At 48.7% G+C, this 15,429-nt stretch overlaps 1 protein-coding gene across 6 annotated transcripts in view; it reads left to right on the top strand.

The window, feature by feature from the left end:
- Positions 1–14,983, top strand: part of LOC120833178 (rho guanine nucleotide exchange factor TIAM2) — a 92,132-nt gene extending 77,149 nt beyond the window's left edge. For all 6 annotated transcript variants that reach the window (XM_078089505.1, XM_078089508.1, XM_078089503.1 and 3 more), the window contains 12 exons: positions 4,991–5,218; positions 6,627–6,695; positions 7,216–7,341; positions 7,782–7,890; positions 9,522–9,701; positions 9,915–10,033; positions 10,556–10,664; positions 11,034–11,092; positions 11,215–11,302; positions 11,523–11,616; positions 12,593–12,750; positions 13,027–14,983. In XM_078089505.1, the coding sequence (XP_077945631.1) occupies positions 4,991–5,218; positions 6,627–6,695; positions 7,216–7,341; positions 7,782–7,890; positions 9,522–9,701; positions 9,915–10,033; positions 10,556–10,664; positions 11,034–11,092; positions 11,215–11,302; positions 11,523–11,616; positions 12,593–12,750; positions 13,027–13,694 (2,007 nt within the window). In that variant the 3' untranslated portion in view covers positions 13,695–14,983. The remainder of the gene's footprint in view (positions 1–4,990; positions 5,219–6,626; positions 6,696–7,215; positions 7,342–7,781; positions 7,891–9,521; positions 9,702–9,914; positions 10,034–10,555; positions 10,665–11,033; positions 11,093–11,214; positions 11,303–11,522; positions 11,617–12,592; positions 12,751–13,026) is intronic.
- The last annotated feature ends 446 nt before the right edge of the window (positions 14,984–15,429 follow it).

Genomic DNA, 15,429 nt, shown 5'->3' with positions numbered 1-15,429 from the left:
TAAAGGCAGAAACGGTGTTTAGTGATCGTCTTGCCGCCTCCCGGTCTGACAGAGCTGGGTTTTTATGTGACCGTTTACACCCGGCATTTGGACAAAACGTATACGAATATGACACAAATGAGACCGAATAATATTTTGTGATTACATGTGGCATAAATGGGGGGGCCAAACCCCTGCATGACAAGTGTCCGTGATTACAGCAAACGGGGAGAATTATGAGCATAAAGGCCTCGGTACGCTTCAAACTAAGTGCTTGTTGGGTTGTTTTACAGCGCCTGGATCCGTCTTTTGGATCCGTGGATCATGGTTTATTCATTTTTTTATTTGACCTTTATTTAACCAGTCTGAAATTGCTTGTGCAGTGTGTGTGTGTGTGTGGTGTATGAACGGTATGAGGCCAGAGTCCTGATTGGCATGTGGCACTCTGTGTGGCAGCTGCCGCCTTGGGTTTATGAATGGACAAGTGATGCCGTGTAGTGTTGAAACACTCCATTTACCAATAGTACCATTTCGCTTTGGATGTGGTTAGACAACACATTGTACAACCTTTTTTTTATATTTGTTTGAAAGAAGAAGAAAAATCCATGCTGAGGGGCACCTTGGTGAAAAGCCGAGGGATTGAGGCACCAATCACGAATCGCAGCTGGGGGCCATTGTTGCGTGTCACTCCCATTCTCCCTCACACATTTTTCCTGTCGTCGTACTTCAGTGTCTCTCTGATAAAAGCATGAAATCCTAAATATCTCCCTGCAGGGGGAGTAGAGGAACCGTGACACTGGATTGTCTTCTAATAGGTTACCAGAATAGTAAGAACCTTGTCTTGGTCTTAAAGACTGAAGCCAGTTGGGAAAACAAGTTGAGTAAGTAAGAAAGTACCGTCTGCAATGTGCGATTCATGTCACGTTTTATTCCAGTGTGAGGCGGTGGTTAACATCCCTGCCCTGTTACCCCCCCGACGGGCTCCGAGCCTCACATTTTTGAGTCAGCCATTCCTCTGTGTGTCGAGGTAACACGCCAGAACAGTCTGCATTGTACTGATGCTATTGAGAGACTGGATACCGACTCTCCATTCAGCTCTCTGGAACTTAAACCGAGTTCAAATGGAGCTGAAAACGAGTGTAAGAGGATCGGGGATATCTGGAGGCAAATGGAAAGAGAGAAGCAGGATGTAAAAGCAAAGATGTCAGAAGACCAGCGTTGATGAAACAAGACGGGACAGTGACAGAGGACACAGTTGCCAGGGGAAGAATTCCCCTCTTTCTGCACAAGCCAAGTGGGCAGACTGTCCGCCGGTGATTAATATGCGGAACAAGCTGGCAGCGAGCGCTTTGCGTCTCTGCTTAGGCTCACAGAACGGCACAGGCGCAGGATCAATGGTCAGAGCCCACTCCGCCTCACAGGCGTAGGCGTACTCAGCGCTGAGGCTTCCGACCCGGGGCCCAGCGGATAGGCAGGCGGCACCGGACACTAACTAGAGAGGCCCGGATAGGAGGGGCAGCATCGACCAACCAGAACCACAGGTGGACGCGGATAGACGTATCCAAGGCAACCGAGCCGACTATCCAGGGTTTGTCGTGGATATTTTCGTCCGGTTTCGTAGACGTTTGGTGATTTCCCCTCTGGAGCCGTCATGCCGGCATCCAGGGCAGGCAGGCTGCGCAGGAAGGGCTGCTCGCTGGCCCGGAGAACCCAGCGGCGGGCGATAGCGGCGTGGAGGCTGCTCTACAGGCTGCTCTTCATGGTGAGCGAGTGGATGTTTAGGACTTAACGACGGTTGAGAGATGACAGAAAGTAGTCACTACTCAACTGTGTTTCTAAGTGGGTGGATACATCAGAGGGCTTTTTGGGCTCATATTGATATGGATGCTGTTTATTTTCATTATGCGGTGAAGGAAGTATAGCGTGAGCTTTCATTTCATACTTATTTTCTTTAGCCGTTTAGAAAGAAAAAGTGAATTAATACTACATGCGTTTTCTGTTGAAACCCTTTTGGCTTTGACATCAAAGCAGAAGTGGACATCGCGTAGGCCTACAGGTGTGTCTGTCAGTTCTCTGACAATTACGTCTGACTGCTGGACACCATCAGACGGACACAAAATGACTCCGCAGCCGCTCACTTCATTTCATTGGATTTTTTTTCTAACCCGCAAAAGGTGACAAAGGCCTCTTTTTTTCTAGACTTAAGGGCATACACGGCGAGAAAGAAATGGAAACGAATTCAGAGGTGTCAGCTGTCGGAGGGAGAACCTGAGTAGGAATTTGCAGCGGCGCTGTCGGATCCAATCCTCTTTCCCGGAGCTCCCGGGATTTTCTCCCGCCTCCGTCGTCCCACGTCCTCGGCCCTTCATTGGTTATTTGCGCTAGCTGTCAGGCCGCGTTGGTGGCATTGTTGTGAGGCAATTTCGACTCCTGAGTCATGGCAGCGTGCGTACCCCCCCCCCCCCACCGCGCCCCCACCTCTCCTTGTCACGGTCCAACGCAGGTGTGGGCCATTTAGTGGTGATGGAAATCGTATCTACCTCACACACTAATCTGTGCGTGAGGCAAAACGTTTTTTGCCTGCACGCACAGTCAAATTAGGCCTATTTGCTCTTTTCTCTGTGGCTCCTCTGTCACCTCATTCGTGAGGCAAATATGAGCACGTATTGTACCAACGTGATGGTGTGACTGGAATTAATGAACGCGGCTAACAAACCGGCCTCCCGTCTTTTCCTCCGGCCGCCTACAGCCGAAAAAAACGGCACATATCTCCCCGCAATATGTGCTCCAATGAGAGGGAGTGGCGCTTTTATTCTAAATATGATGGTAATAAATCTTCATCTCAGCTTAAAGGTTGAAGAGGGTTTTGTAGGACAAGCTAACAGGATGGCGATGTTTGTTGGTCCACTGCATGAAATATCTCATCAACTATTGGATATCATTTAGTACAAACATTCCTCTGGAGGAATCAGTTCAACATAAAACAAAATTCCAATTCTTTGATTTATGATCAACCACCTGCAGAACGAAGGCCACAGCCATGAGACTCCACTGCACTTTGTGTTTAACGATAATTGACAAATGCTAACATGCTAACAACCCCCATGTTAGCATTATCAATGTGGGCATGGTAGCACTCTTTGTTGGAGCTGCCAGTGTGGCTTCGGACTTGTTTTTTGACCATTAATGGAGCGGGAGGTTTATCGCCGGTGTGTTTTAACAGGTGTGTGTGTGTCGTGCGTTCTCCAATCCGAGCATCTCTCCGTCAGCACAGCGGGACAAACAAAGTCCCCTCATAATTATCACCCCACATTCAAAGAGCCCCAGAGTGGAGCGCTGCTCTGGCCTTGAAAGAGGCTTAGCACAGACATACATAGAGAGGCATACACCCCCCTTCACCCCCCGGCCCTCCCACTCTACTCTGCCAGTCCGGCCCTCTCACACAGTCTACGGTGCAGCGTTGGAGGGCCGTCTCTGGAGTGACCACGCTATAGTGAGCGGGCTGATGGGTTGCAGACTTATTAATGGAAGCCTTGATTGTCTCTGGGCTCCCTGGGAATGGAGGGTGTGTGTGTGTGTGTGTGTGTGGGGGGGGGGGGGGGGGGGGTTAATGGGTGGCAGCTCCCACAAGTTGCCAGTGTGAGCTGGACTGAGACAAGATTTCACACACGAGGCGCGCACGCGTGCGTGTCGACGCCCGTGTTGTCGGAGCCCATCGATCCGCAGAGTGTTGCTGTGCATTCTGCAGGAGTGAGCTGAGCTCGGGTGCTTTCCTCATGCAATGTACCCCCTCCCCACTCCCTCCCCCCCCCCTCCCCTCCCTACACATACACAAACACTGAAGCTGAAAGTGCTGAGCAGCTGTTTTGCCGCCCCGGCGCGCTGTGTTGTCGTGCAGCGGCTTGGAACCAGCTATTACTGGCACTTATCAGCCTCTGTTGATTCTAGTGGATGGCAACAGATTACACAACTACATTGTTTGGAACAAGGACGGCCGGGCCATCGCGAGGCTATTTTTAGAATCTAAATTGCATCACAATTGATGGCTCGCGCACTACAGCCTCGCGAAGCTTGGTGCAGTTGATGAAGTAGTGCTTGAGCAGCTTGTCAAGGTAGGAAATTGGGATGGAGTTTGATTGCGTAGGGACATTTGCTGTCATGCTTTGAGAGCGTGCCCCATAGTTGCAAAGCACGGCTCGATGGGCTTCTTATTTTTCCGTCTCCCAGGGACTTGAACAGAGAGGCTGATAATGGTTCATTTTCTGCCACAGCTGCTCGGAGACTACAAAGTCGTACCCAAGACTTCGCAGTATGGTGCCCACGGCTGTTACTAATTTTCCCACCCCAGGCGACGCAGTCCCATGAACACAGACCTCTGTAAACGGCGCAGCGCTGCAGGGGTTCACAGGGTTCACAGGCTTCCACGTATCAGAGTACAAAGCGGGCTGCAGGTAGCTCCTACTTGTCATGAATGAGGTTTTATCAGCTCCATTTAGAAAATGAGATGCTTATTTACTCCCCCAACACACTCTCCCCCCTTTCCTCCACTCTACGATCCCAACTATTATGGACTAATACAAGACCTCCTGGGAGCTTCGGGCATGTTGCTGTGTGCACGACACAAAGCTGCATGACCGTCCTTTATGGGTTTAGAAGAATAATGCAGTGTGATGTATAACAGTGTGACAGTGTGCTGTCTGCTGGGGTGTCCAGTTAGTCCTTCAGATGCACAGTAGACTATTTAATGCAAAGCCAATCAGCATAGACTAAATCCCCACAACGCTCCTAGTACACACGGGAGAACCACTAGCATTCATTATATTATACAGCGACTGTGTGGATGGATGATGGTGACCATTTGTTCTTGTGCAGATACCTGTGTGTGTGTGTGTGTGTGTGTGCATGCAGGTAATGCAGTGTCTTATAAGCACCGGCTGTCATCACCCCTGCGCTCGCTCACCTGAATTCACCCCACTCTCTCTCTCTCTCTCTCTCTCTCGCCCCCCTACAGAGCGCGGAGACCGTGTGCACCCTCTACCAGTCCTTCCAGGAGGGGGCGGGCTCTGGCGGTTTGATGGACGACACCAAGGAGCCTCCGGCGAGGCAGGGAGTGGACACGGGGACGGGGACCACGCGAGAGGCCACTCTGCTCAGGCCGTGCCCCGGGCACATGAGCGCCACTGAGAGGTTACGCAAGGTCATCCAGGAGCTGGTGGACACGGAGAAGTCCTACGTCAAGGTGAGCCGGCGCCGCTGTGTGACTGCCGTCGTCATCTTAGAGTTTCTTCTGACTACCTTCGTTATGAAGTCGGAAGCGTTGTGTTTTTGGATCAGTCGACTGTCTTGAATTTCTTCTAATTTGGCACAGACGCCCACCTGGAATCAAAATATGCCTCACAAGACACACCATTGGCAAAAATAAGAGTTAGTGGGCAAATATGACAATTTAACACAAATATCTAATTTGACCAAAGGTTGAAGTGAAGGTATTTTGGAGCGACGTGGATTTATATTTCAACCCGACGGGTTGGCAGAGGCACAGAACCGCGAGGCCGTAAAAGTCTTCTTGGCTGGACTACTCATGTTTTTAATCGATCTTTCAAAATACAACAGGCATTAACGCTGGCAGCTGCCTAGTCCTTTTTTAGGTCCTCTTAATTTATTTGGGTAATAACAATTTGTTTTACTTATTTGTTGAAAATATTATGGATCGAATGAACTAACTTTCAAATCTCAAATAAATAATTGGCAGGAGCTAGACAGATGACAGATGGATTAGCATAAAGACTGAAGAGAATCTTGGCTCTGTTTTGTTCAAATTTAACAAAGCATCTCTAAAGCTCAGTAATTAAACGCTATCTCTTTTTTGTTTCATCTGTTCAAAAACTAACATCTGTAAAACATTTTTTTTCCTGTAAATGGGGGGAAAAAGGAAAATATAACATGCCAATTAGTGATGGTGCTTGTAGATGAACTGGCTCGGGGGGCCGTAGATATCTGCATAGGTGAATAACAGTGTTTCTCAAAATGATGATCTTTTCCTCTAAATGTAAGATATCATCTTTTTAAGTGACATTGGACATAAAAAAGAAGAAAGTGTTTCCCAGTGAGAGCTCCTCCTCCTCCTCCTCCTGTCTAGCCTTGTTTATCTTCCTCCTGCCCAATCATTCTGCTGCCCTACTGCTTTCCATTCTGACCTTTTCCTCACTGTCTCACATTAAAGATCCACATTCATGATCTTTCCGACTCGACAACACTTGTCACGTCTGGTGTTTTTTTTCATCTCCTCACTTCCTCATGAAGTGTGCCCCCCCCCCTCCTCCTCCTCCTCCCCCAACTTGCCGTTGATTTGTAATTGAGCGAGGAGATTTTTCTCCCCGCTCTGCCTTGATGCAGGCCGGCTCGCCTGTATCAATGCATCTCTTTTGAACGAGGCAGTTTGAGGAGGAGGAGACCCATAAATCGACCAAATGAGAACATCCCCACTGATACCAAGACGAGCTACAGCAACATTAAAGTAGTGGGGGGAGAGGAAATCGAGGTAGAGGGAGAAGATGGAGGAATGAGATGGGGGGATTTTAAAGGACAGGCAGACAAAGGGATGATGTTTGATTTCTTTTCTTTGTCTCTCTGCTTTTGGTGCAAAGGACCTGGCCTGTTTGTTCGAGATCTACCTGAAACCCCTGCAGAGTGAAACCTTCCTGACGCTGGACGAGGTAGGTGGCGGAGTTATGGCATGAGAGGCACGACGATGATGTTACGACAGGTGTAGCGTCCAGATACGTTGGTGCGCTCTGCAGGGCTGCATCCCCTCACGCTGACCCTCCAGCGCCCCACTGGGACACACCAATAAATGCTCCGAACTCCCAAGATTAAGTTGTTAATGTGTGTTTCCGTGACAACGTGTGACAGGAGCAGCAGCATCGTATATCGCAGGTTTTCCGTCCCGCCGTGCGTCTCTGTCCGGTTTGACCTCAAGACACGCGAGTCGATCGACCTCTGAGCAGCGGGGGGCAAATTAAAATGCCATTATGGGACAGCCGGATGTGTCCAGACACAAAATGGATGAGAGCACGTTAGCCCCTAAAAAGCGTTTAATGAAGTGTTGACCCCGAGTGTGCGTGTTTGCCTCCAACCGACTGATCCTTTATTCCTTGTTGCGTCGTGCTCCTTCTCTCTCCCGCTTTCACTCCGTCCTTTCTTCACCTCCTGTCCATCTATCCGCCCGTCCCTCAGATGGAGAGTCTGTTTGGCAGCCTGCCCGAGATGTTGGACTTCCAGAGGGTCTTTCTGCAGACGCTGGAGGAGAGGATCGCCTCCTCGCCTGACTTCAGCACGCTGGAGACCCCCTCACAATTCAAGGTGAGACACACACACACACACAGTGACTTATTGCCTTATTGATTAAATGTCCAACACTTCAGTATGGATTTCACGAGTATGAGTATACGGGACAACATTATTCTTATGGCAGGTGGTTTCATACAATATGAAAGAAAGAGAAAGAGAGTGAGAGCGTCCCCGGAGGATTTACAGCCTTGTACTTGAAAAGGTGTGCTGTCTATTGATCGACGCGAGGGTTCACAGGTCGGCGAGCTGCTGAAAGCGAGCGAGCTCGAGAGGTTAGGCGAGAAGGGAAGAGGACGGGGTGGGGCGCTCGGTTTGGAGTAAGGACAGAGTGGTTCGGTCAGGACTTCACACGTCCTCACCCTTTCATCCCCTTTCTGTGTACTTATTTGCCCCCCCTCCCTCCTCCCCGCCATCCGCCCGTAACCTCCTTTGTGTTTTCTCTCGGTTAACAGAGGCTGCTGTTTTCTCTCGGGGGATCGTTCCTCTACTACGCCGACCACTTCAAGCTGTACAGCGGCTTCTGCGCCAACCACATCAAGGTCCAGAAGGTCCTGGAGAGAGGTACAACAAACACCTGAACGCATGAAGAATTCATGACAAATACACTCGTACGACATAAGGCCACATCTGGAGACACCTACGGCTTCAAAGTGTTCCGCAGACGTGTTAAGTCAGCTTCATTGCACCTGCGTTGCGTCAGCAGTCACCGTCGAAGGTTTGACTTTGTCTTTTTGGGAGAAAAATGGATTATGTGGCAAAGGGAGGTCGGTGATGGTCGGTGCGGGTTACTGCGAGCCTGTTCTCCATAACCATCACCAAGCACAGACACGCACACCGAATCCACGATTTCATTTCATTCACTACGGCGTCTAGACGTCAAAGCTGCTTTACAGGCAGTTGAGATTAAAAAAACCAAATACATGTATTTCTTATTAGTTTGGGTAACCTTGTCCGCATGGAGCGCTTGAAACCTTACAATAAAGCCCTAATAATTTCCCGCGTCGCCCCTCGGCGCGTGAGAGAGCAGAATCTTTACGGGTGATTTATGGCTCCCGCGACGCCGGCCTTTTCTGCCACTATTTGGGAACGATGCCCAGTTCAGAGAGAAATGTAAGAAGATTGACTTTGTTGCCAACATGGGGGGGTGGGGTGGGAAAATTGCCCCCCCAGTGCTGCTTAAATCTGCCCCATTACTAGAATTGCATGGCTATTCCTCGACGTAAGCTACAGGATAACTTTAATAGGATTAGCAGAAGAAAAACACTCAGAAAAAGTCCCTGATGGGTCAGAATTACCAAGAGGAGAACAAAGTGTAGTAAATACGGTAAATAAGAGTTTTCTGAAGCGTTGGATATTTAAAATGCTGAACATAATGTGTAATCATATGCTAATACCATCCTAAGCTAAATTAAGAGAGTGGATGCATCCGACTTTATATTTTTATTCTCTTTTGTGAGGTAAAGAATACTGGTTCTCCTCTATAACAATAAATGATAATAGTCATAAAGTTCCAACCTGGCTCATCATGACTCTAATTGAAGGGAAAATATCCCAGATTCTACTTGTAGGGTTTGTGAACCTTATTCTTGAACCAAAGCTTTAAATGGTGTGGTGAACCGTATTATGGTTGGTGCACACAAGCTATTATCGGGACGAGTAACACAGTAATTGCACAGCACAGATAAGAATAGCAAAGAATGAGGGTCAGAGTTGCACATTCCGTACAGATGGACCCAACCAGCTGATCCAAGGACACACAGAAGAAATCTGGGGGAGTTTGTCAACCCTTAAAGTAATTATATGCCCATCTCTGCCATGAAATCACGCCCTCCCTTTCCCATCATGCCAAGGGCCCCGGGTTGCCTTATTTTCTGTGTTTATTTGTCGACTCGTTAATTGCCTGCCAATTACTCCGGGAGGTGTCGATGCAGCTGCCGGTCTGCGAGCGCTATAATTAATACTTTAATGGCTCCCCTCGGGGAGCGACGTGGAAGCACACTCCTCAGGGAAAATGTCATCACCTTTACAAAAGACTCCGTCGTTCTGTATTACACCGACCAGTTCGACTCGATGGTTTTCACCAGACGGCTCTCTGCATCTGGAAACACAAACGTCCAAAAAACAAGATGGTCATCGACTCAAAGATTCATATTAATTCAGTGTGTGTGTGTGTGTGCGCACGCTTTCTTCAGCCAAGACGGATCAGGCCTTCAAAGAATTCCTGGATGCGAGGAACCCCACCAAGCAGCACTCATCCACCCTGGAGTCCTACCTGATTAAACCGGTGCAGCGGGTGCTGAAGTATCCCCTGCTGCTCAGGGAGCTGGTCTCCCTCACCGACGCCGAAAGCGAGGAGCACTACCACCTTACCCGTAAGGAGACGTGTACTTTTGTATGTGGGGCCACATTCACACTTCATTTCATTTCAGTGTGTCGTCCTCATGCCGTCATGCATTAAGTGATCGCAATTTGTTGTCGCACGCGACGTGCACGTCAAACCCGCCGCGGCGATGCAATGCAATCCACGCACACAGCTCCGAGTTGACCCCCGGCAACGCTTCATTCTGTGGTTTTCCTCTCTGCAGAGGCTCAGAAAGCCATGGAGAAGGTGGCGAGCCACATCAACGAGATGCAGAAGATCTACGAGGATTACGGCTCCGTGTTTGATCAGCTAGTTGCCGAGCAGAGCGGCCAGGATAAAGAGGTAGACACGCGGCTCGGATGCACAATCCTCTGGTGTAGAGAATGTATTTAGAGGCGCCTCGGCGACAGTTGTACATTTATTTTTTTCAAGGGCAGTTGTTACAAGAATGCGATACTCATGATTATTTGTTTCAACTGCGTAGATCCAGCTAACTTTCACTACATCAGAGCGGGTCTGGCCTGTTTAGCTCCCGAAGTTGTTGACGCTTCCTTCCGTGCATCGCCTCTAGAGATTGAATCCGTTTAGAAATTGATGGAATATTAAGTTGGAAACCACCGCAGTGTGAATATTCAAAGTGAATGCGAAATAATGTCGCCTTGGGTACGGTACTTTCAAGTATTTTAAGCTTTAAAGCTTTCACTTATTGTACAAACAGTCGTTTGTATTGTCATGGAGCGTCGTTCACAGATAGAAGGATGCTTAGTATCACACAACATTATGCTCCCAAAATTCTACCCCGGGAGTCGTCCGTCTGTCCCGCTGCTGTTTTCTTTAACCGTGTCCTGCGTGTGTCTCTCTCAGGTCGCAGAGATTTCTATGGGGGAGTTTCTCATGCATTCCTCAGTGGTCTGGCTCAACCCGCATTCATCGCTGGGTCGCATGAGAAAACATCCCGAAATGACCGTGTTTGGTGAGTCTCCCGCTTTTATCGCTGTTGCATTCTGGGGGAAATTGTCCCTCTTTCTTTCCCGACCCTCAACTTGCAGCCCTGGTAGACAATCAATGATTTGATTGGCGGTTCAAATCAAACTCCACAGCCTATTTTGTCTCAATGGCTTTGGGCACGGATTACCACATTTATGTATTCCAACTTTAAGCGCAGCGGATTGCGTCTGCAATTGCACTCCAAACATATTTCAGTGAATCTGGGCCGTTGATATATGCTTTAAGGGCTCAAGCTGGCATCTAAAACGCTTCTGTGGGTTTCACTCCTCCAGTCGCTTTCCCCAAGAGGCATTCGCAGTCAAAACTAAGACTCTGATGTGTTCTCTCTCACCAGTGTTCAAGAAAGCCGTGATATTGGTCTACAGGGAGAACAACAAGCTGAAGAAGAAGATGGTAAGCGTTGTTTTCCGTTGCGCTCGCTTACACTCGCGTGCCACAAGCGGTGTCCTTTGTTGTTGTTAACCCGCGGCCTCTTCCTCTCCTTCCTCATGTGGCACCGGACATGCGATAAGCAGAGCGCCCCCCGCGGAGATTCTGACCCCTTTAAGTTCCGTTGGCTCATACCGCTTTCGTCGCTGCAGGTCAGACTGGGAAATACTGCAGGTAAGAACGAGGATGGTCACTAAATCACTCACAAAGTGAGTTCTCTGTCCCGCTTCATACCCCCCCCACACAAAACCCCTGAGCTCGTTCTCCTCACACACACACACACACATCTCCTCTGGCATTTATACTCGGCTCTGTCCTCATCTCATTCTGTAACCGTAAACCGTATTTGGACCGTGCGATTAAAAGCCTCCCCTTCATGTCCTCCGTCTCCCAGGAACCGGCACAGAAAGCAGCTGCATCTGGGAGCTGATTCACTGCAGGTCGGAAGTGGAGGGCAGACCAGAGACCGTCTTCCAGCTGTGCAGCAGGTCAGAGATTACTCGCTCAGGTGGAATCTGGAAGGATTTATTATAAGTTTTTTTCTACCGAATACTTAAAGCATAATCAAGATGAATAAAAAGTTTGGCCTCACGTGGGATTCATTTCTACCGTTTTTGTTGATTACGATAATATTGTACTCGTCAAAGTTCTAAAGTGCGAGAAAGATTAGCATTCTCACGGGTTGTAAACAAGCCCAGAATTTGGGTGGGTGCTGATCGAGCTCAAGCTAAATAAGCCTATTTAACTCAATAATCTGTTTCACAGCTCGACAGAAGCGTGATGAATGTTTTTTTTTTTTTAAGTGCAATAGTCACTTTTCTCTTCTCACATCTGTCTGTTCGATATGAAGCAGCGTTCAGCAGCCGCTTCGCTTCGCATACAGACTTGAAGGAGGGGAAATGCACCTTTAGGGCTCAGTAATTTACATTATATATCTTGTTTTTACAAATCCGGCTTAAACAAAGACGGTCTTTTGTGCTTCGCGAAGGAAATTGACTGTTGGGTGTAATTTCATATTCAACAGGCAAACATTTGTTTAGTCTCATCTCAATCTACTGCTCTTATTTCCACACATGTAATAATTAAGTAAAACAGACAATGATACAGTATAGAAAATAAGGTTCTATTTGTCCCATATTGTGTAGCAATTTTTAACCATTTGATCAATCATTACATTTTCTATCATGGCCCTTATTAAGAGACGGTAGACAACAGTTTAGCAATTTTGTCCCATTGGTACTTTTGTTCCTCTCTACACGAGGAGGTTAGGAAGAATAAAGCCTGTGACCCAATTGGTAAGTCCCGGGACACCGAGTGAAATCGGGATCACTCCTAATGAATTACATCACCCATTTCACTGGGGACACAATGGAACTCTCCTTCTAATCCCCTTAATCTATATTTAGCATCCAAATTCAAGTTTACATACCACGTGCTCACGCCACTGCCCCGTGTCCTCCTCAGCGTGCTGGAGAACAAGGTCAGCGTTATCAAGGTGGTCCGCTCCATCCTGCGGGAGAACGTGAGGAGGAACATGAGGGGCGAGGAGACCGTGGAGAAGAACAGCAAGGAGCAGCAACTGGTGCCCAACCGCGGCCACTTCCCCTCCGCCGTCAAGCTGGGTGAGTTTCCCACGCAGAAGAAAGTCCTTTAAATGGTCTCCTGGGACGTTCATGTCCACGTGGGGCTGAGGAGGGATTATTCCCTAACTGGTAGTCAGCCTTTAAAAACCATCAACTGTGTAATGCGAATTATGAATGTACTTGGGAGATAATCGCATCTCATTTTTTAGGTCATGAAACGCTAGAGGGTGAAGGGGGGGGGGGGTGAGCTCGCGAGTGTTCTGCTCCGATAAGACAGCGATGTCTCTGACGTCCGTCTCCACGTTTGGTCACCAGGTACCACCAGGGCCTTCTGGTTGTGTAGGCAGCCACTCGGCGACCTCGCCGCCCAGGCCGGGCATCCCAAGCCGGGGCCGGACTCGGACGAGGGGAGCTTGAGCAGCGGGACCTGCAGTCTGTCCGGGGCTGCTCCGCCTCCGCCGCTGCACGCCTCCTCCGGGTCGCACCTCCTGCCCGTCCAGCAGAAGCCGCAGACCCGCCGCTCCCCCCCCGCCGTCAAGGAGTCCGACATCTTGAGCGACGAGGACGACGACGGCTTTAGCGAAGGAGGGGCGAGGCGAGGCAGCGGAGACAGCGGCTCCCCGACGAGCGGCGTCGAGGCGCAGTTGCTCCGCCTCAGGCTGTCGGAGGACGCCGCGCAGGCCCCCCGCGTCCAGCCCGAGAGGCTGGGGGACACGCCGGAGACGCAGCCCAGGCTGGTGCGCGGACACTTCAGCGCCGTCAAGAGGAAATCCGGCAGTTTAAGGAGGAGCCAGGGCGCCCTGTTGCACATGAGACAGCACAGCAGGTCTCTGGACAGCCAGACGGACGCGGCCTCGTCGCCGGGGGTCCCGGACCTCAACGCGTTGCTGGAGAGAGAGTTCAGCGTCCAGAGTCTCACGTCGGTGGTGAATGAAGACTGCTTCTATGAGACGGAGGAGGCCCCAAACGCCCCGTCCTCGTAGGGGAGCGGATGGATGGATGGATGGATGGATGGATGGATGGAGCGGAGCCACAAACACCTGCTTGTTGGAGAGTCGGGTGTAAATGATCTGCTCTGAAGCCCATTGGAGGTTTCTGTGTCGGTGGCAGAAAAAATAAAAATACAACGAATCCACCAAGTATCGGTGCATTAGAGCGATTCTCCTCGGCTCCCCGAGCTTCGCCTCCTCCCAACAAACCGCCTGAGTGATATTTTCCATCCCGTTTTCCTCTGAGACTCGAGGTGATCGATTTCCGACCATGAATGGAGTGGGGGGGGGACGTCCTCAATCTGTCAGTATCTGAAGTGAACAGTCCACACTGCCTATAGAGTCATGAAAAACATCCTGAGGTTTCACAGGACGCCTCCTCGGTGTTAAAGCACAGTTTGTCAGACAGCAGCTTCTGCACAGACGTCCCGGGTTGGTAAAGTGGTCATTTTTTATTCAGTGTCACAGAACTAAACACTGTCGGGACGTCACTGGTTACAGGTGGAAATGGGCAGCGTGTGCAGGTACTGCGCCATGACGACACCCGGCCAAAGAGCTTCGGCGGTTACGTCAGTCTTCCTCAAACTAGATGATCTTCGCATAAACAGAGAGGCCGACGACGACTTTCACAACCAAGATTATTTTTGCTGTATTTTGTGCACTAAAGTACAATGTTTGCCTATATATTTGAAATATTTCTTACCTGTACAGGTTTTGATGTTTTTAATGCGGTTTCCTTTAATTTATTAGTTTGGACCATGTACAGTCGAGCTTGGCAAACTTGTTGAGTGAAGGCTTGAACAGTAAATACAAAATATGCAATACCGCTTGACTTTTTAACTCAGCTCCATTTTAAATGTTGCCTACTGGATTTTTGTGGTCTTTACCACAAAATTGCAATTTCTAGAAAATGCTTTGGAATGTTCAATTGTTTTGAGATCTTGCTGCCTCATTGGATGATTTAAACTGCAATAATGTTGAAACTCCAATGCTTCTTTTTATGTTTGTCTTGTATACGTCATCTTTTCTATCACCCCCACATGTATGTATTCTCACATACGTACTAGACACTGTGCAGGTAAGACAAGAGGCAGGAATTTGCAATAAACACAGCTGATATTTTTCTAAAATCTTTTGTTTGCCGTATCAAGTACGTGTTAATAATAATATCATATCCTTTACCTTCTCCACTCAACTTTACCAGGCCTTTAACGCTAGCAAACCAATGAATGTGAACGTCCCATTCTAATGGAATTGTTTTATAAATAAATATTTTATCTGTGGATGACGCCTTCACCCTGTGTCGTTTGATGGTCCTCTGTGTTCTAGTGACGGGCAGAGCGGTGCTGGGGAGGGAGGGGCTTATCTCAGGCGGGGTCCCTGATAAGCTGTCGTAAGAAAAGGTATTTTCTCAATGCGAAGAAACTGACAGAAGTGGGGCAAAGTTATTTGAAGAAAAAAATAAGCGCTTCACTGCAGGTCCTGGATTTTATACACAGTGAAGTACGTGTAAGAATAAGCTTTATGCTGGAACTCAAGTGGCTGAGCACATTCAGGTCATTTACTGACATGCTACGATCATATTTTACTTTTTTCAAAGTATTGTACCATTTTTAATGCAAATACGGTAAAATGACTTTTTCAACATAAGATTGTGTTCGTGACTTGACATACTATATTTACCATACTAAACTATTTTTCACTTTACATTGACTTATGACATGCGCCT

The sequence above is a fragment of the Gasterosteus aculeatus genome, chromosome 15 (genome assembly GCF_964276395.1).
Source record: "Gasterosteus aculeatus chromosome 15, fGasAcu3.hap1.1, whole genome shotgun sequence".
NCBI lineage: Eukaryota > Metazoa > Chordata > Actinopteri > Perciformes > Gasterosteidae > Gasterosteus > Gasterosteus aculeatus.
Note: the sequence above shows the minus strand (reverse complement) of the source record. Positions and strands in the feature narration are given on the sequence as shown.